The 23,719-nt window shown below is 37.6% G+C and overlaps 1 protein-coding gene across 1 annotated transcript; it reads right to left on the bottom strand.

The window, feature by feature from the left end:
- Positions 1 to 1,881: 1,881 nt before the first annotated feature.
- Positions 1,882 to 21,550, bottom strand: itga2.2 (integrin, alpha 2 (CD49B, alpha 2 subunit of VLA-2 receptor), tandem duplicate 2). Its single transcript, XM_078251180.1, has 30 exons — positions 21,414 to 21,550; positions 20,138 to 20,261; positions 17,830 to 17,939; positions 17,423 to 17,508; positions 16,697 to 16,811; positions 15,965 to 16,092; positions 15,702 to 15,850; positions 14,950 to 15,100; positions 13,932 to 14,097; positions 13,599 to 13,675; positions 12,787 to 12,925; positions 12,110 to 12,255; positions 11,868 to 12,011; positions 11,503 to 11,706; positions 11,261 to 11,391; positions 10,945 to 11,108; positions 10,506 to 10,657; positions 10,294 to 10,404; positions 9,898 to 9,983; positions 8,087 to 8,228; positions 7,700 to 7,783; positions 7,500 to 7,576; positions 7,321 to 7,404; positions 7,098 to 7,200; positions 6,594 to 6,704; positions 6,397 to 6,507; positions 5,165 to 5,278; positions 4,935 to 5,024; positions 4,552 to 4,668; positions 1,882 to 4,152 (listed from the first exon to the last, which is right to left on the bottom strand). The coding sequence occupies exons 1-30, from the start codon at positions 21,457 to 21,459 to the stop codon at positions 4,063 to 4,065; spliced, it is 3,552 nt and encodes a 1,183-aa protein (XP_078107306.1). The 5' UTR covers positions 21,460 to 21,550; the 3' UTR covers positions 1,882 to 4,062.
- Positions 21,551 to 23,719: the final 2,169 nt, after the last annotated feature.

The raw sequence follows: 23,719 nt of genomic DNA, 5'->3' as shown, positions 1-23,719 counted from the left end.
CTCTGGTTACCGCTCTCCAGAGCAAAGTGTCTGCTGTGGGAATCAGACACCAGAGAGTTCATTATCTGTCGGCCAGGAAGAAGACACTGTAATCCTTTTTTTTTTTTATTATTCAATACCACTTAGGTGTCGTTGATCCACAAAATGAGAATACATGCAATACAAACTCTACAATATTCCCATACATCCAGAGCTGTAATGTTTACTGTGGGCCTGGAAAGAGGCGCAAGATGAGCAGAAGTGGAGCTTTACTGAAAACAGTATGCTTTATAAATGTATGTCCTACAACCATCAATATGATCCTAAAATATTACTACAGCCCTAGGCAATAACTTTTTTTTTTTTTTTTTTAACGTTTTATTAGGCCTATTGATGTTATTACAAATGATCATTAACACAGAGGATTACTGTAAAAGCCATAACTGAAACAGGAAAGAAAGTGGTTTTACAATAAAAATGTCAATTCTACAAAAACACACATTATTTACAAATATAAAGATAATCAGACAGTCTAATACATGTTGCAATCATATTCTCCTGTTACATATTGTTCATTCAGACCACCCACTTTCAACACCAAAGGGAGAATGTTTGATTTGAAGTGATAGTGACTAATTTTATGGCTATAAAAAAGAAGTTCTTGCAGTATTATTTATGGCGTGTCCTTTTTTTGTGATCCAGTGATTCAGACAGACAGCTGTGCTCAAGAAGAAGAAACAGAAGAGAAAGAAGATGCATTAATCCTCAAATTACAGGACAGCTATCATATCACATATAACCTCAAACAGCAGTCAGTTGGCTCAAATCAAGGATGCAATCTTTTTTTTAAAGGTCTTAAATACCCAGAATATGAAACTATTAACACACATTCTCTCCAGTACTTACCAGCTACTTTTTTGATTCTTTGTGGCGAATATGTTTTACATTTTGCCCTCCTTTCTTAGTGGTAAATTGCAGCTATACTGTACTTCCAAAGTATCTGGAGTGATCTTTTGACAGCAGAACATGCCTATTAACATTATTTTATGAATCAATTAGACATTATACAATTTAAGAAATTTCACATTTCCGGATTTAGACTAAACAGTGTTTTGATGTGAGAAGCCAGTCCGTAAATGTATCTGTCTGAGGGGCACATCTTCACTAGACTCATACTTAAATGCCACACTTGAGGATGTCTACTCCTTTATTAAGCTAATTTTTTCATTATCTTATCAAGCAGAGTAAACCACTATGTTTTTTTCCATGTTGCCCATTAATCCCTTATAGTGAATTAAGAATCTCACTAATGTCACAACAATTGAATGTCTCTCAAATTAGTGAACATGACCATTTCTGAGCCAACCGAAAGCTGCATAAACCTGCAAGTTTTCATGTCACTTGTTTTTCTGGCGATTACTTCTTTCAACAAATCTGAAAATGTTTATTTGATGTTGAGTTATGTTTGGCAAATCCTTCAGCGTGTGGTGTGTGTGATTTGTGATATCAGAGTCTTTGAAGAGCAGAAGCTTCCAAAATACTTCCTGACATGCGAGAACATTTCTGCCCTGCTGTATCAACTTTAAAGTGCTGGCTGTTCTCCTGAAGCCATTAATGGCATCAGCAGGGGGACAACCAGTGCTCCCTGTCCCAGGCTCTGAGCTGAATTTGGTTGAAACCTATCCATGCAGCGAATGATTAGCACTGATAGGATCTGTTCCCAACTATAAGTAAAATCACTGTCACAGATTATAATACAGCACTGATTGGTTGCACACACCCCTGATGCCATTGGGAATGACAATTGTTTTGTTTTACTTTGAAACAGATTTGTTGTATTAAAAAAGTCTAAAAAAAGGTTTAGGCTGTAGCTACTCCAATCGACTCCGAACATGCGTAACAAAATGTTCCAAGTTTTTATTATCAAATCAAACAAATGTAAAATTCAGGACCTGTCAAGTTAATGACAATAGAAGGAAAAGTAAAAAGTCTTAAAAGTAGTTACAATGAAACCGATAGGTAACACCAAAGGTCTTTCAAAGTGCAAAACAAGGCAAACAGATATAAAATAATTTGCTATGACATCATTTTTGATTTACAACAACATTGCAGCAATTTGTGAGCAATCATCCCATTGTGGCATGGGTCAGTTGTTTAGCTGGAACCCAAGACGGATGAATCTACAAATGTGTTCAAACACTTCCATTGTATCACATTTCATCGACCATTTCCACAAAGCTCCCTGCACATATACATACATATATATATATATATATATATAATCAAAAGGCTATTTCACAACACCGTAGTGCATCAGTAATTGTGAAATAGAGCATTTCAATCATCAAATTCTATATTCCCTCCAACAAGAAAAGCTCGAGCCCAGGCTCCCCAAAAAATATGCTACTTATGAGAGACAAATAGCATATTCCACCTCGCCAGATCCAGAGAAATGAATGCTAAAGACTCTGCTGGGTGCTGGAGCTACTTGGCTCATTCAAAGAAAAAATATTCAGAAACACATTCCAACATAGTCAAGGGAAAAACTAACCTGACTGTGGGAGAACATGACAGTCAAAAATGTGAGAGGAAATTAATCAACTTTGAGGGAAAACTTCAATTGTACTGACGTTTGGAAGGAAGTGGTCCAAGTAGGGTTCCTTGCTGGGTCAGGTTAGGAGAGGGGACCAGAGAGGAGAGAAGAGGAGAAACACAATCCAAAATGGGTCATAAATTCGGGTGCATTAATTGATAGGGGTATGTAGTGTTTAAGTCATCAACAGAGCAGTGAGAAAATACTCAACAGTGCCAACATGTCATCTATATCATGCTACCATCTAGTGGCAAAGCTGTGCCAATACACATTTAGATCCTGCAGGATTCACTTCACTCTCTCAAACTGCCTACTGTAAGAAAGAAACAAAGGTACAGATTAGGTGTTTTTAGGGAGTAAATTAACCTGGTTGGTGTTTTGGCAACCATCATGCACCATCTATGACTCTTTTTCTCTGTAGTGAACAATACTTGCAAATGGGGCACTGTGTCCTTTTGGCCTACAGATAAACATTATTAGAACTGAATCAATTAGTTGATTAACAGAAAATGTATCTGCAACTATTTTGATCATCAATTGGCAATATGGCAGTAATGTAGGGTTTGGACAACAAACAACAACCAATTTGAAATAATTCACTTTGGAACCAGGAAACTGATTTTTAAAAAACTATTTTGTGAAATTGAATGGGCAAAACCATAAATCGATGACTCAACAAATAACCAGCATATTATAAAAAACACAATATGCTACTAAAATATTCATACCTGACAAACTGTTCCACTAGTGGTAAAAAAAATATCATCAATATCACAAAAATCATCAATAACAATAACAACAACAACAACACAATTAGCTAGTCCATGGACCCATATCGCCTAATCTTTTCATGTATTAAACCCAAAATGAAAGATCATTTTATATTACAGTATATACAGTACAAACACAATGGAACAGAGGAATGACAGATTTCACTCTTTCCAGGATAGTTATTGTTTCCTGTTAGCAATAGTCTTAATGCAAGAAAGGGCCAGAAGTGACAGTTAATCTCAAGGCAGTTTATGCTACAGACTGTCTGATAAAAGGTCAATGTTTTGACAAATGAGCTATATTCAATACAAGATCGTTCGATCATTTTGCCCAGAAGTTGTCAAAACAAAAAGCAATGGATGAATTAGATCGCTTTACAGTGTAAAACTCAAAATCAATTTCAGAACAGGTATTGTATATGGTTCTGTCATGTTAGGAAAAAATACAGTTCTTACAATTATTCAAAGTCAGTGCATAACAGCAAGTAGTCAATGTACAGGGCACAAAGCTTAAAAATAAAGACTAACAACAATAATCCTCTCTAAAAATATCGAATCCCAGTTATCCTCAAACTGAACAGCTTCCATTTTATTCAAATGTCCAACTTCCAGTGATTGAACTGTAGTCCATTTTTACTTTACGAGAACCAGTGACAAGTACCAGTATCCACACTGGAAACATTCCAGTGAAGAGAAAAGGCAGCAGGTTTTCGCTTCAGTTCACAGCACTTCGTCAACATGTGCGTGGCTCTGCGCGTCGTCATCGGCCTCCCTCTGAAGCTGCTGGTACTTTCTTTTGAAAAACCCAAACTAGAAAGTAAACAGATTCAGTTTAGACACATTTATAGTAGTTTTATAAAAAAAAAAAAAAAAAACATAATCAATAAAACATGTGCAAGTATTTTACAAGAGATTCCAGTATATTGTCAATTTTCTGTAAGAATATATCCATAATGCACATTACGTAGCCTATTTTCTTGTATCCAAAATGCATACTGTATATACATTATGTTGCATAGTAGGTGATAAGCAAATCAAGTTATCCTGTCAATCTATCCAGATGCACATTTCTATGATAACAAATCAGGTTTATTCCCCTTTCTCAACTTGGCAGAGGTAAACTGTTCATGCCTAAGCTATAAAAAAGTATCTACTGATGTTCCTCTCCATGTTGCTCTTACTTTCACCATATTGTAAACAGACAGTTACCTTCCACAGCAGTCCAACAGCCAGAGCCAACAGCAGCAGTCCAGCAATGACGCTGCCAACTACCACTCCCACTGGAACGTCACCTTTCTCTCCAGGTTTACTGACTGTCACCACCACCTGGACAGCAGCAGCGGGACAGTAGAGGTCATTACATGGTCTGTCCCACTCAGATATGGCATGATTAACAAAAAATAAACAGACACTTCAGACTATGCCAAATGAATTTGGAAAAAAAACAGGTCATACTTTTGATGCAGTCACAATAAGTTTTCAGAAAAAACTGAAATATCACAATGGTGAACGTTACAGATCAAATGTGTTCAATATCACAAGTCTCTTCCTTCTTCAATTAATTTATGTGAGACATTAAATCCAAATCTTACTGGCAAGTGTTTGAGGCTGATAATGAGCAGGTCGGGGTCGGCGGTCTCGACATCAACAGTGGAGGTCAGCTCGATGGTCTGATAGGTGGCCTATCATGACAGATTTATACAAATGAAAAGCATCGGTGTGAATTCATTCATCAGCAACATATAAGAGAATTAATGGTAATAAAAGCAGACAAAACCAGCAGACCAGTATTATAAAATGAATTATTAGTGAACATATTTACCGAAATAAATGTGCCACTCCAGATCCTTGTTTTAACTTTCACAAAGTAGTCACTTTTGACTTCAGTGTCCTTGAGGATGCATTTTATATACTCGCATTTTGCGCTCTTGCAGTCCTGTCAGTTAAAAAAACAACATAAACAAAAGGAATAAATGTATATATTTAATATTTAAATTACTTAAAATTTCTTCTGCATTTGGGATATTTGAAAACAAACAAAACAATTATATTCTGCTATAGATAGTCAAAATGATATGAGTTAGCTGATTTAGAGGTACAAAGTACAGTACAATATACATTCAAGTTGTTATGTTCTATTTAACACACAAAAAAGTTAACATCTGTTTATGCAGTTTGTAGCTTTATAAAAAATATAAAACTACATGAATTATGCATCAAATCACAAATACATGAGAAAATGAAACTATTTATTACGTTATTATATTATATGCTGAATAATCTAGGCTATATTAGGTACCTCATTGTGGAGATTTAGATTAGTGCATCACTAGTCTGGATCAACAGAAGTACATTTCCAGGATAATTGCCTAACATCCAATGCGTGTTTCAGGCGCAGGAATGTCCCTCACTTTCCCATCTCTGTGTGTTGCTGTTCTCAAACTCCGTTTGCTTCGGGAAACAACAACAAACTTCGCGCTATACGCTGAAAATGGCAGGCCTGCTTGGTTCTTTCGGGGAATGATTGTAAAGATTTACAATGAATGTGTTTACGGCATTTAGTCTCTAACTGGGACGTTTTGGGACCGATTGGTGGGAACTGTTGTGGACGACGTACACACGGCAATACACTGGTAAGAGCAAATTACGATTAACAATGTATCCAGTTAATTTAAATAGCTGACGTTATTGTATTGTGTAAACAGTAAAACTTCACTTATTTTTTTATGTGGCGTTTTCTCTAACGGGGTGCAAATGTTCCACCAAAACAAGGTCCTTGCAGAGCCATCGTCGTTGCGTCCGGAGCTTAGCACCGCCCAAGACGATTGTGATTGGTTTAAAAAAAACATTTCTCCTATCTCAGAATGTATGTGTGGTGGAACCAGACTTTACTCCACAGCGCTGTGGAGATAGGACTGGCAATGTGAGACTAGTGCATGACTAGCTTCTCTAAGATGCATGTTAAAATGTTACACGGGAAGCTGTCTCCAAAGAAACATCTCAGAAAGTTGACATGTATAAAGAGAAAAATATGCAAAACATTAAATGACTGACCAGTTTCTCCATGCCTCTGAGACTCTCCTCAGAGAAGGACACTTTGTGGCTCTTCTCTCCGATCTTCAGAGGATCAACCAAGCCGCTGGAATCACAGCTGACAGCACCTCCCTACAGGTGGAGAAGCCTTGGGTCATTTATTCTATCGATAATTGACACACTCTGAATCATACAGTAAAAAGCAACTGAGTACTCACAGTTTGTGTGTCCACACTAGTAACATAGAGGAGCTGATTTCCACGTTTAGTGGTCACTGGCAGAGCAATGTTCAGATACACGAGGTTGACGGGGAAGTTACTCGTTGAAACCTTTAAATACAATTTGTTTTAATACGTTTTAAATATATATATAATAAGAAATTAGATGATGATTTCTTTAAGGCAGATTTAATCCACCCCTTTCTCCCCACATGATCTGTGTTATTATTGCGGGACAATCATAAATAGTGTGTTCATGTGCGTGCGTGTGTGTGTGTGTGTGTGTGTGTGTGTGTGTGTGTGTGTGTGTGTGTGTGTGTGTGTGTGTGTGTGTGAGACGGAAAGGTGTGTCAGATGTTTGTAGGGTGACCATACAGATGTTTTTTTGTTTTTGTGATTTTTAATTATTATAGTTATTTGTTGATTGTTGCAGATGATGCAAGAAAATGTTTGGTGTGAACAGACAATGAAGTTTTATCTTTTCTAATCTCTTATGTATTGCACCTTCACTGTAAAGTTAAACTCTGGGCCGATGTCATCTAGACGCGCCACCGTTGTTACCACAGGAACTGCAGCATCTGCCACGTAGAAATCGATATTTGACTGCCTAGGACAAAGACACCATAAAAATCAACACTTTAACGCATTTGCCATCTTCAATTGTCAATTTTAGAGTGCGATTAAAATTTGAAAAAATTATGTTAAGGTGACAAAATAATAAAATCACCTAGATAAAACAATCCCTGCATCATATTGAACAGGAATGGATATGTCCACTTTGTTGTCTGCAGGTATTTCCTCTTTACCATCACTGTAAAGAAAAAAAAGGTACAGAACGTTATTACATCTCGATCATTTCATTAAGAGCCACAATTTTTCATTGAATTTCTAATTCATTCAGTGTACCTCTTGGCCTCAAACTTCACCTCAGCTCGGTTTTGCAACTGATCAAGATTGTAATCAAAATTAATCCGAAAATTCACCTGGAAATAAATAATAGGATGTTTGCATTATTTACCATAATTAGTCAAACAAAGAATTTTGTATAGGCAAATCAGTCCAAAATAGATGATATGCGTGAAGATCTTTTTTTTTTTTGCACTTACCTCTTGGTTTTGTTTTATTACTGGGTATCCCACTTGGCAGGTGACGGCTTGTGTTTGTGTTGAAGTGCATTTGACATCATCCGTCTGTAAATGTCACAATTCAGAATAGTACATAACTGCTATATGGCTTTATTACACTAACAATACATTACCATAACGCTGAACATCTTTTAGTGTTATTCAAATAATAACAGAAAAGTACAGAAACTCGTTTTAGTAAGTAATAACGGGTTGGATTAATTAAAATTGTTTAATGATATGATAATGATGCATTTATTTAGTGTAAGTGTGATTTGGTGACTGTTATGTTGCAAACTGCCTAAAAACTCTATTATCATTAGCATCATGTCAACTTAAACAGTTTTCATTGAAGACTCTTTTACTCACAGGAGGAAAGACGGAGGAGTAGTAGAGGTTGCCGGAGTAAGTGGCCAAGACCTGAGTGTTGTACGCGTTCTCCTTTTTGTTCTTCACGACGACTTCAAATGACAGTTCTCGGTTATTAGCGCTGACCAGAACGGGAGCTGAGCTGTAACACAAGAGCTCAAATTACTGTACTCTGCATTCACATAATTTCATTTGTGTGTGTCACAGATTAAAGGTGCATACTCACAGTAGGAGTGTTGTCTAATGAAAAGAGGAATTTATTTATATTGTTTAAAAGATCTTTCTCTTTTTTTCCCCGTAACATCTACAAATACAGTAAAGGCATACAGTACCTCAATGTGAAGTTATCTAGATAAACACTATTGAATCTACCTCCACCTTAAAATGCACAATACAGTCTTTATATAGGAATGGATCACATGGCATTCCTTAAGATTGAGAAGCAAAAACAGAAGCATACCCCCAAGTCTACAAATGTGAAAATTAATAGCAGCTGCAAAACCACAAAAGATCAAATGTGTGTGAAAGTGTTTAAAGTCTCTGAAAAGTGCTTGTTCATATCCTTTCATCTAAGTTCATTCTTTAGGCACATATCACCTAAACTTATAAGTTCTTTCCAAGCTCACAATTCTGACCCGACCATTTTATGGGCTATAAAGTTCCTGTGTAAACTGAAAAACTCTAATTTTTTGCAGCTATTGGCAATTAAGAGAGACTCATAAAACAGAGAAAATAGAAAATAGTGTAATGGTTGTTAGGAGTTACCAGGGCATAATATTATATAGATATATTTAGCCAATTTTGTCTTCACACAATTCCTTTCTCTCTGTTATATAAATGTGTACACTATGCCTGCCTTTATTTACACGCTGCCTTTATGTGACACTATAACAATTTCACACTTGTCGTCATGATTTATAGCCCTGCTAGGAAAATACAGGGCTTTGAGGATGGTAGTGTAGACGGTAGTGCTGAGTACAGCCCCCACAAGCTGCTAGAGGGGCTAGAGGTACATAGTCCTGTTTAAACACATGTGATAGAAACAAATAGATGAGAATTATCATTATAGTCATTGACTTTGACTGTAAGAATCAGTTTCACAACTTCACATCAAAAGATTCAAGCCCCAGAAAGGTAAGTCTTCATAACATTACATATTCAGGTCCAACAATCAAAAGTTAAAGTTCAGAAAAAAACATACTTTATTCTCTCTAGTTTTATATATCAAGAGTTTAACACATAAAACCTTGGTTACTTCATTGTCTTTTTCAGAGCTGCACCACCCAACTGTCGTCAGCTTCTGATTAAAATATTATTACATTCTTACTGGTTGACGGACGTACAACATAACTTCACCTTTCATCAAAAGAGCTCTACCCAGCTCAAACTTGTGAGAATAGCACAGATTAAAACATAAATACAGAAATATATCATGTAAAAGAATCAAAAGACTGGTTTTTAAGGCCTCATTGCTTAGAGTAAGAAGCAGATTGAGAAAATAGGTCCTCAGGGCCTGTAAGATAAACGCCTATCCTGGTTTCACAAATGACTCATAGTATAGAAAGACATTGTCTTGCCAGAGCTTATTCTCTCACGCACATCATTATTTCTACTCTCAACATTATCCCTGAATGAACAACAACAACATTCTTTATCCTGAGGATACCATCACACGTTAAGTGAAACCATGAAACAGAGCATATCTTCTAAAGAGTATATTATACATATAAACTGTATGTTGTATGTGTAACGGACAGCAGGTATGACATGTTACATCTTGTTCTACACACAAACAGGTCAGTGATTCTCACCTGGACGCCTTTGTGTCTGTCTTCACACTCAGCACCAGATCACTGACACACACGTCATCAGAGCCGCAGTCTTTTGTGAAGGGGATCTGAAACAATAACATTACTATACTATACTATCTATATACTATAATTATGTTGACATTGTACAAAAACATAACATTCTTTAAAGGCTGTATTTTCAGCAGATGCCTATTCTTCTAGAATATCTATACATAAAGGAAATGTATTATATTTTACTGCATTTGGTGAACTTTAATCTTGTTGGTGAAAACCACACAGTGTGTAAATCTGAGAGCTTGCGTCACCTAATCTGTTTCCTGTAGATCTTTGAAGGAAAAAGACTATAAACCAATAAACCCAGATTCAGAGATACCATGTATTGTATCAGTCACTTACAAAGAATTCCCAGGCACTTTCAGAAAACACATTGAGGACGGGGTTCACATCTGCATTCTGCTGCTCGATTTCTACTTTCAGACTGAGGGAATTGACAAAGTCTGGTGCCTCCTGTTGAAAAACCAACACATGGAAAAATACGTAAATATGAAGTAATTTCTCTACAAGCCTCATCATTGAAGACTGCAAAACAAATGATTTTCATCCATTACCTGAACATAAATCTGGTAGTCCCGACACAGGGACACAGATGATATTTTTGCCTTTTCTGTGAGGAAGCGTTCGTTGTTTTTAGTGAACAGTCCTCTTGACGTCACTCGTGAAGCCTGCAAGTCCGCATCCAGAGTCAAAGTGTAGGATATATCTAAAAGAAGAAGAGTACAACTTTTTTTTTTTTTTTTTTTGTAAGAACTATTAAGAGTGTTTTTGAACATCTTTCAGGAATAGTATGACATTTTGGGGAAAAAAATATTTCTTGTCGAGAGTTAGATGAGAAGATTGATACCCCTCCCAGGCATGAGAGTGGTATTGGTCTTCTCATCAACTCACTGCAAGAAAGCAAACAAAGCAAAGCGCATTTCCCAAAAACTATTACTTTAAGTAACAGGAATGTACTTATTCTTGAGAAGCCTAACAGCTAATCAGATTTACCAATGGGTCCAACAGGGTTCTTGGGCCTGAATGCAGCACTGAAACAGAGGCTAGTGCTGAAACATGAAAGCTTGCGTCCATTAATGTCACAGGGTTTGTTGAAAATGTTGATTTTATTGGGGTTGAAAGAAGCTTTAGCCGAGACAGACGCCACACCTCTGGACCTGGAAACCAAGTGGAACTTTAAATTATCACCAGCCTTGCAGATTCTATAAATAATGGGGTAATTTACTGAACTTGATAAAAATAATACAATGTGGTAAATCATTACATAATGTTTAATCATTCACAATTTATTACACATTGCCTTACTTACCAGAGCTGCACCACTTTGCCATATGCACCAATGGAAATATCAGGGAGAGTATCATCATTCAGATCCATGTAGCTATCCAGGGACCTTCCAAAATACTGCAATTGAGGATCCAGTTTGGAGCCAGAGATTCTCTGAAACAGATGATCAACAATGATGATCACTCTCATTATTACAGAGTTTAATGAACTAATTGATATACATTCATTATTGAGAGACAGTCAGTTATTCATTTCTCTCCGTACCTGTGAGAACTGTTTGTTTAATGCCTTCAGCTGCCCGTTGTAGATGTAGATGACACCTTTTCCTGTGTCTTCTAGTGGGGCTCCTACTACAACATCATTGTAACCGTCGAGGTCCAGGTCAGGAACGGCAGAGATGGCCATCCCAAAACGTGCGTTCTCAGTTGGGGGCGGACCGTTGAGGAATCCTTGCTCATTCAGTATACCCTTCAGATCATAAGACAGGGAACATATGTGGCTGGTGGAGCTACACGTCATGCTACACTTCCTTTAAATTCATGAAAACTACAAATGTAATCCAGTTTTGAGAATATCTCTTTAACTTTTCTTACAGTACCGTCAGTGTGTAACATGTTCCTCATGTTTACCTTGGTGACAGAGAAGAGGAAGACCCTGCCTTCCTCTCTCTTCAGATCGCTCATGAACATGGGCGCACCAACCAGCAGGAGGTCCGTCACCCCGTCTCTGTCCACGTCCAGGGGGCACAGGACACTTCCAAAGTATGACCCAATCTAGGACAATTGCCAGCTGTTTACTGATGACGAGTTAAATTTGTTTCTACATGTGTTTCTGGGGAAAATGTGAATACCACATAATCTAATATCACTACCTGTTTTCCTCTTTCTGAGTCTATGATGGCAGATTGCTTCTGGGCATTGACGGTGTACACGATAACTTGTCCAGAGTGGTTGGAGCGAGGTGCACCAGCCACAAAGTATTCTGTAGGCCCATCGCTCAGTGTGGTGACAGAATAACCTGGAAATGACAACAAATAACGCATTTCACTAGTTGACATACATCTGAACTAAGTACATTTAATTTCATTGTACAAGGAAACTTGTTTTTAACCGTGAAAGTGACAATAAATGCTTTGACTTTGGCGCCTTGACTTACTCAAGAACTGTACTCTGCTGTAGAGTATTTGATTATTTTTTGCTACTTTTACTATTTCAGAAGGAAATATTTTACTTTTTACTCCATACATTTATTTGAAAGGTATAATTACTAAAATACTAAAATCATTAAATATATCAGGACAGGAAAGGGAGATATGGTGTGATGTTAAAAGTACTCTAAATGTGAACTATCTGATAAGGTCGACTTATTTCTAAATTTCAGTTATCAGGGCAAAGGAAACATACTGCCTTTAACTATGTAGCATCTGCTACTCAGTATAGAATGATCAACATCCTTTACTCCTATTCATGAATTGTTTCATGCAAAGATTTAAAGTAACAGAATCAAAACTTGGTCAGATAAATGCAGAGGACAACTGTAAACTCATACCCAGTAATGAGCTGTGGTTTCTGTCTTGAAGGGTTCCCTCAAAGGCTGAGAAAGGGAGAATGTCTACTTTTGACCCTGTTTGATGGACGACAGTCCCGCTCCAAGCGTAGGCTCCCACTGCTCCCAGCATCATCACATCCTTAAAAAGCACAGGTCAAAGACCAGTCAACAGATACCAAATACTACTGTAGATCACAGCATTCATATTTTGTCTGAGAACAGAACAGATTCTAAATGTCGAAAAAGGCAACCGCCTAAGTTACCAAATCAGACTGGTATAGAAAAATGCAGCTTCTGCTTTCTTTTTAGTGAGCACGCTGCGTTGGCACAGCAGGAAGGCTGTGGTGAAGGGGTTGTTGGTTCCTATTATTCACCAGTCACCATTGTCACTTCAAACTATGTTCACATATGGTATTTTGATAGCTGTTATGAATAAGGGCTACTTTACTGCATTTAGTTATTATCATAAATATATTCATAGCTTTGATAGTTGAAACTGGTGGCCATCCATCAACACACTGCTTTGGCCAAAGACAGTACATGCGAGCGCACAAAGCAGGCACTGTACTGTAGAATACCATTTAGCAAGAATATTGCTGCTGTAATATCTTTCCAGATTTGTAAAAATTCTCTCAAAGAAGTACCATCGGATGAGCCTTCAACCTGGATTTCCTTTATCTTATTTCACACTGCCACAAGCAACACACAACCATTACATGTTCTGCTGCAGTATTTTGCAAGTTTGAGTGTAAAAAAACATGTCAACTTGCTTTGTCACAATTGAAAAGACAGTATAAGACAGTGCTTGCTACCTGTTTGCTGGAGTAGTGAGCACTGAATCCAACCTGGGACATCTCCATCTCGAAGTTGCCCATCCCTTTTCCAGTGCCTGTGTGGGAACAGAGCATCATGTTAAAACAAGAATAAAAAACAATGGAGCAGATCAAGAATCACACAAAACACAAGATGTGTATAAAAAAACACATTTTCTCTTTGATCTCTCTTGGGATCTTCAGCTATGACAGACAAGTTGTGACAAGCTTGAATACGTTTGTTGGAAAGAGTGTATGAATGAACATGTAGTGTCAAGTAAATTACACATACAGCCTGTGCAACAACATGAAGGGAAAAAGAATAATATGCACCTTCTATGTTGAAGATGCGGCTCCCCAGTGTTCCAGCAATGGTGGAGAGGGCCGCCTCTTCCGACACATTGAAGAAGTATTTCTCTGTGGGCAGACTGGCAATGGATTTGATTTCTTTTATCAGGTTGTCTGTGTTGATGTTGTTTCTGGTATAATAACCCAGGACCTAGAAAACACCACAAAATCAGGATTGCAAAGAGGAAAAAGAGGTCTAGGTAATTACACTGGCACATCAAACTGCAACTCAATCAGAAATGTATGCAATATAAGCTTTAGGCATAGTCATTTTAGTTGAGCTAATCACTCTCTCACTTGCTCTACCACACACTCCCCATGCACAAACACATGCCGGCCCCGCTTTTCTCTTAAAGAGATCAGCGCACACACCAACTCACAAATATAAACTTCAGTCCACTTTCGTAGGCTACGGCGAAAGCTCTACGTGGAGCTTCCGCAGAACCATAAATCAGCCTTTAGCTTATTATCCCTACCCTTTTTACATTATATTTTTATTACAATAAGTTTGTACAGCTCCCTTTAGATTTATACAAAAATACATGTATATTATACATACCACAAAAGCCCCAATCAAGGATTAATTTACATACTAGTGTTCATACCTCAGTTGAATATTTGTTAATCATCATATTTTTGTATTACACATTTTCTGTTACTTTTTTAAACTATTCCACAAATTACGTCCTTTGACGAATGTTATTTATTTTGCATTGGTTTTAATATTTTTTATTGTAAACATGCAAAATCCTCCTAGTTCATACTGACTCATTCTAATTTGGAAAAAATTCTGAATACAGTCTGGAAGCATCTTATTTTTCTTTATACATTTATTGTGCAGTTTTAAAGTCCACCAAATCTCTAAATTTGAGAGCATGTGAGAATTTAACAAGGCCATCCAATGCTACTGTATGCAATCAGCAGGCATCATTCACATCTACAATGATAACTAAAAATTATGAAATAGTAAGTAATTGGTAGTAAGTGGCAGATCATTACTTACAGCGATACCGAAACGGGTGATGCCTTGTCTCTCACATTCGCCAATAACTGTATCTCGGATATCCTCGTCGTGAGACTCCCCATCAGTGACGACCACCAACACCTTGGCAGCACCTGATCGACCGCCGTTACTTTGATGGAATCCCCACTGACTGAAGCGAGCAGACACAGTACTGTTTGTGGTTTTATAATAAAACATCAGTATAACTTCAATCAGGTAATAATGAAACAGACAGACAGAGTAACAGACAAATTATAAGAAAAACTTATGTACTGAACATTTGTTTTTTTTTTAAGTACAAGGCCTGCAAATGGTCAAAAACGTCCAACAAAATGCATTTTCAATTCAAAATGGCTGACTTCCTGTTGGAAGTAGGGTATGGCTCCAAGAAGCTTTTTTGTAAGACTAGTCATGATACATATGCCAAATCTCTTACATCTAGGTCAAACTAACAGCAGGGGCTACCTTATTTAAATTTTGTAGGGGGCGCTATCAAGCTAATTTGCCACACCCAAGACCCCCATGATATGTAAATTTCCATCACTTCTGATAAGTGTGCAAAGTCTCATAACTGTTTGAGCATGTTTAGCCCCTCAAAAATGGGTTCCTTCATTCATTCATTTGGGTTAACAATAATAACAAATGATGTTGGTGCTCGGGCCTTAATAATAAAGCTATCAATCAAAACATCAAACATATAAGTAAATAAATAAACAGATATGCATAAAAGGCAGTTTTACTATAACACCAACCTGGCATATTGGATCGCATGGAAGGTATTGGTAGACTGACCATACATTTGTGTGATTCTGGACGTTGCATCGATCAACGTAGCTTTGGTTTTATACTCGTTTAGTCTGATTTGAATCTTGGGATCAACAGCATACTGAATGACGCTGACCTGGCACAAGAAATGGAGTGATAAAGCAGAAAGCTGTCAGTAATGACCACAAGATCATCCCCTGCTTTATCTCTGCTTTCATTTCCTTTTTTGGCTTTTGAAACATGTTGTCACCTGTGTGTTTTTGGGCCCGATGTCAAGTGCAGGTATTAATTTCTTGAGGAAGGAGACCATTGGATCCCAAGGATAAATGCTGTTGGAGCCGTCCAAAACAATCACGATGTCCATAGGCCCTCCACATGCTAGAAATGTCATGAGAGTGGACATAATTATACATTTAAGCAGAAGTTATGAATAGAACTGATGTCAGTATATTTCCTCCCTTCCCTGTAGCACAGAAATACATTTTTACAATTTTGCAGTCTTAAATCTTGCCTAAAATAGGACATATATAGCATTTTAGTTAGTTGCCTTTTTCTTTTGTTAAAATTAGATTATCATATGGTAAAATGGCTGCAAGCAGAGACACTTTCTTCTTGGTGGGTTCAAGAAAGCTCCAACATTTAGGAATTAAAAGAATGCTGATGAAAGGCAGAGCATTGATGAGCCATGTTATTAAAACAATCTACACTCAGCAGACATATAATAACTAAAATTGGAAAGAATAATTCAAACTTGGCCAGGTCTTGCATTAGAATTGTTGCTGTTTCTAAGCCAACTCTAATGATGGTGGCATGATGGCATGAACACATATACATTGTAACTGTAACTGACTGTAAGTCACTGTGATTTATACTATTCTGATATGAACTGAAGCCTGTCATGAAAGATATCTTACTATATACAGCTCAAAATATATTTGATATATATTTGCTATTGTATTAAAAAAAAGAAGACAGATCTTACTCTGGACGGCAGGAGAGAAGGCAGGTTGAGGTTGAAAGAGGGGGCTCATTTTTGCACATATTCCTGGGTAGAAGTCCTGATCGCCACAGAGCTGTCCCCAAAGAGGACCGCACATCTGTATCAGATGAGAGGAGACTTCATGGAAAGTTTGTCACTGCCTTTAAAAGCTCCCAATAAAGACTTATGTCTGAGTTTAATAGTGAATGAAATTGTTGTTAATAACTAATTATGAATTAAATTTAACTCATATTAAACTGTTTGTAGTGTTAAAAAACAAAAATGTGAAACCTGCAACACAAGTAGTTGTTCAGTGGATTGGCACTACTTCCTGCTGCAGTAATTAATTTACCGTAGCTAAGCCACTGACACACTTCCTTCCACCTATATATAAGATTTGTATGTAAATTTCAAAGGAAAATAGGACTTCACCGGTTACTAACTAATCAAAGTATGCTCATCTTTTGATTACAATATTTCAGACAGGACTTTAAGGCTGTGTTACTAAACATGTATTTTTATGAATATGACTATTATATAACATTATGAAGACTCCATTAATGCAAGTAACATAATAAATTACCAAAAATAAAGACAAGAAATAGATTTATGAGAAATATGTACTATTTCAGGTTAAAAAGCAAAGATGTAATCTGCAAGTCTCTGAAATAGCATGATTTCCTTTCTACCCTTAGTATAAAAACCCACGCAACACGCAAACACACATACCATCAAACCTGTAGGCATCCGGGTAAGAGTCAAACCCAGGCACATGTTGTCATTGATGTTTTTAACATCTGGAATACTAACAGAATCTGTGGATAAAGTGGCAAAGAAAACAAATGAGCGCTTACTGTACATTAAAGTTCTGATATTAGTTGTTACTTTTTACTTGTGTTACTATTGTTGATACAATTCTCCTAAGCTCAATGTATGAATAAAATAAATGCTTTGCTGTACACTGCTATCATTTGTATCTACAATTTAATTTTCAAAACAGAAAAAAGCTAAATGTCTGGAGATCTCCTGGATGTTTTAAGACGACACATCTTTTCAGTTCTGTTTAGGAATTTTAAGTACATGGCCAATGTTTGGCAGATAGGTCAACAGTTAAACAATAAAACACCAAACCTTACCTTGAAGATTGAGCTTGTCACAGCTGTTTCTGGACCCTGAGACTGGACACTTGTAAACATCCCCCTTCCTGTTTCCACTGAAACCACTCCATGGGGCACTAACGAGGAGCCTACAGAAAACAATAATATCCATCTCTTCCCCATTCTCATACACATGGAATAAGAGTCATCTCTAAATGTGTTGGTGTAAAGTGCAGGACCAGCTTTACATACAGTAGTTAAATGAGACTCATCCAATTAGTTTGATGCTCTCTCTATATTTTAACTTGTTGTAATAACAAAAACAAAAGTAATTCTACAACTTTATGTAAATGTTAAAATAATATAGGAACCAAACTTTACTTCAGTAATCTATGGGTGAATTGTAATACAAAAGCAATACAAAATACACATCAGTCTGTAACAGTATACATTTGTGTGGTCTTGTTCTTCTGAGCAAGTGCCAACAAGACAGTAGAGTCATTCCTCTAACGTTTTAAGAAACAGCAAACAAGATTCTACGAGTTCACACAGATCAAATAAAACTTCAAACACCTTTTCCCAATTAATAGAATTCAGATGCTTGAAGCTGTTAAAACCAGAACCAGCAGTAATATAAATATGTAAATCCCAGTACTGCTATAAGGCTGACCCCGGACTTCGACCCAACTTCAAGACAGTGTCATTTCCCCCACAGTGTCAAACAAGGCACGAGAAGTGGGACACAACATTGTTCTTCATTAGTTAAGGCACAGGACACAGGATGAATCAGTGTTTCTTCCTCTAGTAATGTGGAATATAAAGTCAGATACCACTATCAGATCACTTCCTCCAGTTACGCAAACGGGAAACTCCTCCAGACAGGACAGTGAGTAACTCCATGTTACTCTATGTCAACTCTACTGTGACTCAGAGTGCATAACATCCAGACATCACTGAGAAGCCTAGTTACTATTTAACTACATGTTACAAATGGCTAAGAGGCTCTAAACAGGACAGGATTTTTTGTGTGACACAATCATGCAGAGTGTAGAACCTCAAAAAAATGAGCACCAAGGGATTTTTAAGACTACAGTTTCTACAATTTACCCAGGATGGTGTTAGAAGATTCAACAATGTATTGCATTATCAACTTGTCAGTAGAGCTAGATAAAATAGATTTTTTTTTTAAACTCCTAAATATTAGTATTGGTTGTGCTAAACTTAACTGATTTAACGGACTAAATCCATTTCCTGACAGTCTTGTAAATGAGAGAGGTTGGAGGACTTTGCATGCCATGCTAGCGGCTCTGTGAGGCTGTACTCAGGCACACTGGTGCTTTGACGTACAGTAAATGCTAACAACGGTATGCTAACATGTTCACAATTCAGTAAAAACCACAAATGTCAACCTCGTGGTAGTGCTAGAGGAAAAGGCAATGGATGATATATCTGTTCCTGTCTGGACCAATGTGGACTGAGCAGCCGACTGACAGATCAACATTGCTATCCCCAGAGCCAGCTAAAAACAGGTGGTGTACAACAGTGTTTAGCAGACACATCAAGCAAAAACCCATGCAATTTTCATTCCCTTCAGTAAAAACACAAAATGATACAGCTGAATTGGCCACGAATGAAGTGTGATGGGTTTGTTTAATCATGGTGTCTGTTGCAACAAACCAGTGACTAGGTCACAATTTGGAAAGAGAATGAAACCTGGGCTCTATGTTGTAAACAGCACAGGCTGGTAGTGGTGGTAGTGTAACAGTAAGGACAGTTGATTACATGCCACAGAATACCTAGACACTACTGATAATCAGCGTCATCTCTATACAGCAACAGGCCTTCATTTGCACTATTGATACTTCAGGAAAATTCTCCCTGACGTGACACAAATGCACATATCATTTAAAAAATTCAGTAATATGACAGTTGGTGTAGGCTACACAGCTCAGCTGTCATGCACACAACTGTTTGAAACTCAGTCAGTATGGACCAAGATCGAGCATGTCAGGCACCTTATTGAACCTGGAATTCAGCCCGTTCTGGTGTACAGGCTTGTACTAAGGAAGTGTATCTATAAAAGTGGCCCACTGAATGTGTATCTGCAGCTTATTTCCTCTAGAGTTAACTGCTCTCTGCATCATATGTAAATATGCTGGGGATGTTATGTCATTATCTTCCTCAAATGTATTGCTATTTTAAAGAGGTGGCAAAGAAATATCAACTAAATAAATGACACCACTTGAAAGCTACAGCACCTGAACGGACAGGACACAGTTTGTGATGGAGACATGATACAAACAATGTAGTCTAGGACTCTAAGACAATGAAACACTTAAATCAATACCATTTGCCTTCATGGTTTGTCGCTTGCTGGACTGTGTAGCCAAACTCTTCCGCAGCTGGTCCGCTGAAAATCTTGGCACCTGCAGTGCCGACGTTGAAGGCCTGTGAGTTACAGATTCTGTCAGCTGGTGAAGGAGAAAGATGAAGTTGCATGACAGTGACACTGATCAACGTCATATAAATCTCTTTACTGATAATAATCGATAATCAAACAGTTGTACCTACTATACCTACTATAAACACTTCCAATTATATCATCTTTGTTTTGCATTTTTTTTATTTGTGTATCTAAAATTATTATCCTGACTCTGCTTGTTTATGGGAGAGGGGTTCGATATTTTATCTCCAGTAACAATTTAAGCCATCCTGACTTCCTTCTTCGAGTCAACTGGGTGTTTTTTTGTGGCTGAATCATATACGTTTATAAACCACATCAGCTTGACTCATGAAGTCAAGGCAACTCACTAAAAAGCTTTACAGTACATGAAGGTCATTCTATTCACAAAGTTAATAGTCATTGCTCCCGAAACACTGTTTATCCACAATCCACCCTCAAACACAGTCCTTTTGAGTCCCCTCAGGACATGGAATTTGCTTGTCTTCCTGCAGAATCAGAGCCACAAGCCCATACAGGCCGAGCCTGAGGGGAACCTCTATTAGCAGGCAGAGGAATGTGGATAGGTACTGGATTCGACAGACATTCACTTGCACAGCCTCCTGCTGCCACGCCTGTTTACCTGCAGCACAAAGTAGCAATTTGCCTCCTCTTGGGCTTTGCAAATCCCAGAACACATTAACATTTCAAAAATGGGGTAAATGTGCATATGCTGTAGGAGAATAATTCAAAGTCTCTGGCTGGCTGCTGTTTAAAAGCTTCCACAGGTTACTGAGCAGAAACCTGTGATGCACAGTAAAACAATCTATCTGGTCCTATTTAATCCATGTGGGTCGACTTTGGATCATGCATCGTTGGCAGAGGAAGAAACGCTGCAGGGTGATGAGAAATCTATTTCAAAACAAAAGCACTTCTGGCAGATTCATTAAGTAAAACACTCTATCTGCTGCTCTTCGGGCGTGTTTAAGGTGTAAGAAAACATTTAACAATAACATTAAAAGCTATAACGAACGACTTATAAACCTTACCTACTCCACTCTTATGAAAACGATATAAAACTCTCGCTATTTGTGGCGAAAAGATATATCGTTTTACTCTTTGCGTGAGAGAATGGTAAAAGAACTAACACGTTCAAAGTCCAAATAACATGTTCAATACTTACTAATGACTACTATAGTGAAGAAGAAATGCCCCCAGAAGATCTCCATCGTTGTCTTTATTCCATTTGTATGAGGTGATTAAATGAAGCCGCCGCACTTGTTGAAGTTGTGGCTGCGCAGCGCGGAGACTCAGCGATGACGCACCGGACACGCTTTCTAAATAAGGACTTGCGGGCTCTGCCTCTTACCTGCTGATCCAAACTTTGACCCAATATTGTCATAGGGTGTGAAGTGACGTGTGTAATAACGTCTAACTGGGCAAAGGCGATTGGGACACATCCTGTAGCTTGAAATCCAGTTAAGATCAGAACTGAAAAAGAGCCTCAGACAGATGAATGTCATCATCTGTCAAGTTTAAAGTCCAAATCATGTAATGTTACTGCTTAAGGTAAACTCTAATCTAAATTAAAATTGAAGCAAAAAATAATAAGAAGTCCACACCCATCAGCCTTAATTTAAATCTCTTTTAATCGTCATTCCAAAGCCACATCACGAGTGGCCAAACAACACTTAAATCAACAGATGTCAAATAAAAAATACACATCATCAAGTAACGTTCAACAATTCGAGACTAGTTGTCTCATCTCTAATCATCCTGAACCCTATAGCCTACTTTCTGTATTTACAACTCATTGCAGAGCAGAGACTTATGGTTGAGACAAGAATAATAACACATTTAGAATATGAAGAAACTATAAACTGAAGCCCAAACAATAGAAAGTCTATTATGAGAGATGTTAGAAGAATGACCAAAGCCTTTTTCCTTCACTGGAAAACAATGATGTAAGACCTTTCATATGTGCTCAAAAAGAGTGTAAAGGAAATGGGCAGGATGGTGAATGAGTTGAAGTATATTTCATTTTCAATGAATGCATTTTGGAAAGAATAGCTGGTGTTTGTTGCTTAATACTTAATAATTATTACACCATCTGACGTCATATTGTTTGGTTAGCAAATAATTTAAGATGTAGTTTTCAATTCAATATTATCATTAAAAGGGAAACTCCACTGATTCTAGACATAAAGTTTAGTCATTGGAGGTGGGACTCAGCCTGTGAAAACTATTGTATGATGGTTTCTGTGGCTCTGGAGGAAGTCTGAAAAAAAAGACCCTGATGATGACATCATCATCTCAGCTACAGCTTTTTAACAGAAAGCCTGCATTGTGAAATGGGGTTGTGGAATTTGAAAGATGTGGGCACTTAGCAGGCAGGAAGGGTCAAACTAAAAGATGCTAAATTGGTTGCATTATGGGAAATATAGGATCCAGCACTTTTTGAGCTTGACACATAAAAGGGAGTAACATTCTGGATATCTCGGCCTCAACTGCTATACGATTTTTAAAATGTAACCTTCACTTACTTCACAGAGAGTCAAGCTGTCTTGCAGGAATCACACTCACACAGTTACACCAGGAAGCTGCCCACTACAGTCTGATCTGTTGGCCACTGAGCAGTTCGACTAGAGCAGTTGGGAGTAAAAGGCCTCTTTAAATCCCCTGTTCAACCATTTTTAACATCATGCAACACTCCTTTTACAGGACAACACTAGTGGTTATAATGATGCCATTTAGTTATTGAACACAGTGTGGTATTGCTTTGAAAGGTCACTGGTGTCCTAATAGGCTAACAGTTCTACTAATCAAAGTCTTATTACCTCCCCTTGACTTGGACACAGCTAGTTGGAAAAGTGATGACAGTCAGAGCAAAGAAGCACAGCAACAGTTTTTGGTGTAAAATACATACAGGGAGTCCAAGGCAACTTAAAGACTTAATTAGGTTGTCTAATTACATTGAACTTATTCCATACAGTAGGCTAATAGTATTACCCTACCCTCTTTCTTTTGCCTAGATGCGTTTTGGTGCTTCTGTGTTGCTGTCCTTGCTTAGACCAATGAAATTACTGACTAATAACAAAGTTCAACATCATTAGCTATCTCCACCCTTCGGTCAAATCTTAAATCACAGTTATGAACTTAGGCGTACCCTATAAGTTGTCAAACTTTAGGCTTTCATATCATCAACCACAAAAATGTGTTAAAGGCTCTCACTCTGGTCTTCAAAATCAGCCTGCCAACTTCTTTATTTCACACAAGCAGCGCAGAGAGTTAGGAGGCAAATTAAATTGGATAAAAATACTGAAAAATACAGTTTTCTGGAATTCCTGATACAATGTATCAGAATTCAATGTCGTCTTTGGGGAGGCAACGACCCTGTGATTCAGTTAAGTCAATTCAACAGGTTCCTGTAGCCTGGAAGACGCAATGTACAACCTTATTCAGAAGCTGAACCCCTACACTCATCCTGTT

This window comes from Sander vitreus, chromosome 5, assembly GCF_031162955.1.
Source record: "Sander vitreus isolate 19-12246 chromosome 5, sanVit1, whole genome shotgun sequence".
Classification (NCBI taxonomy): Eukaryota; Metazoa; Chordata; class Actinopteri; order Perciformes; family Percidae; genus Sander; species Sander vitreus.
The sequence above is the reverse complement of the archived record's forward strand: the minus strand, read 5'-3'. Positions and strand labels throughout refer to the sequence as shown.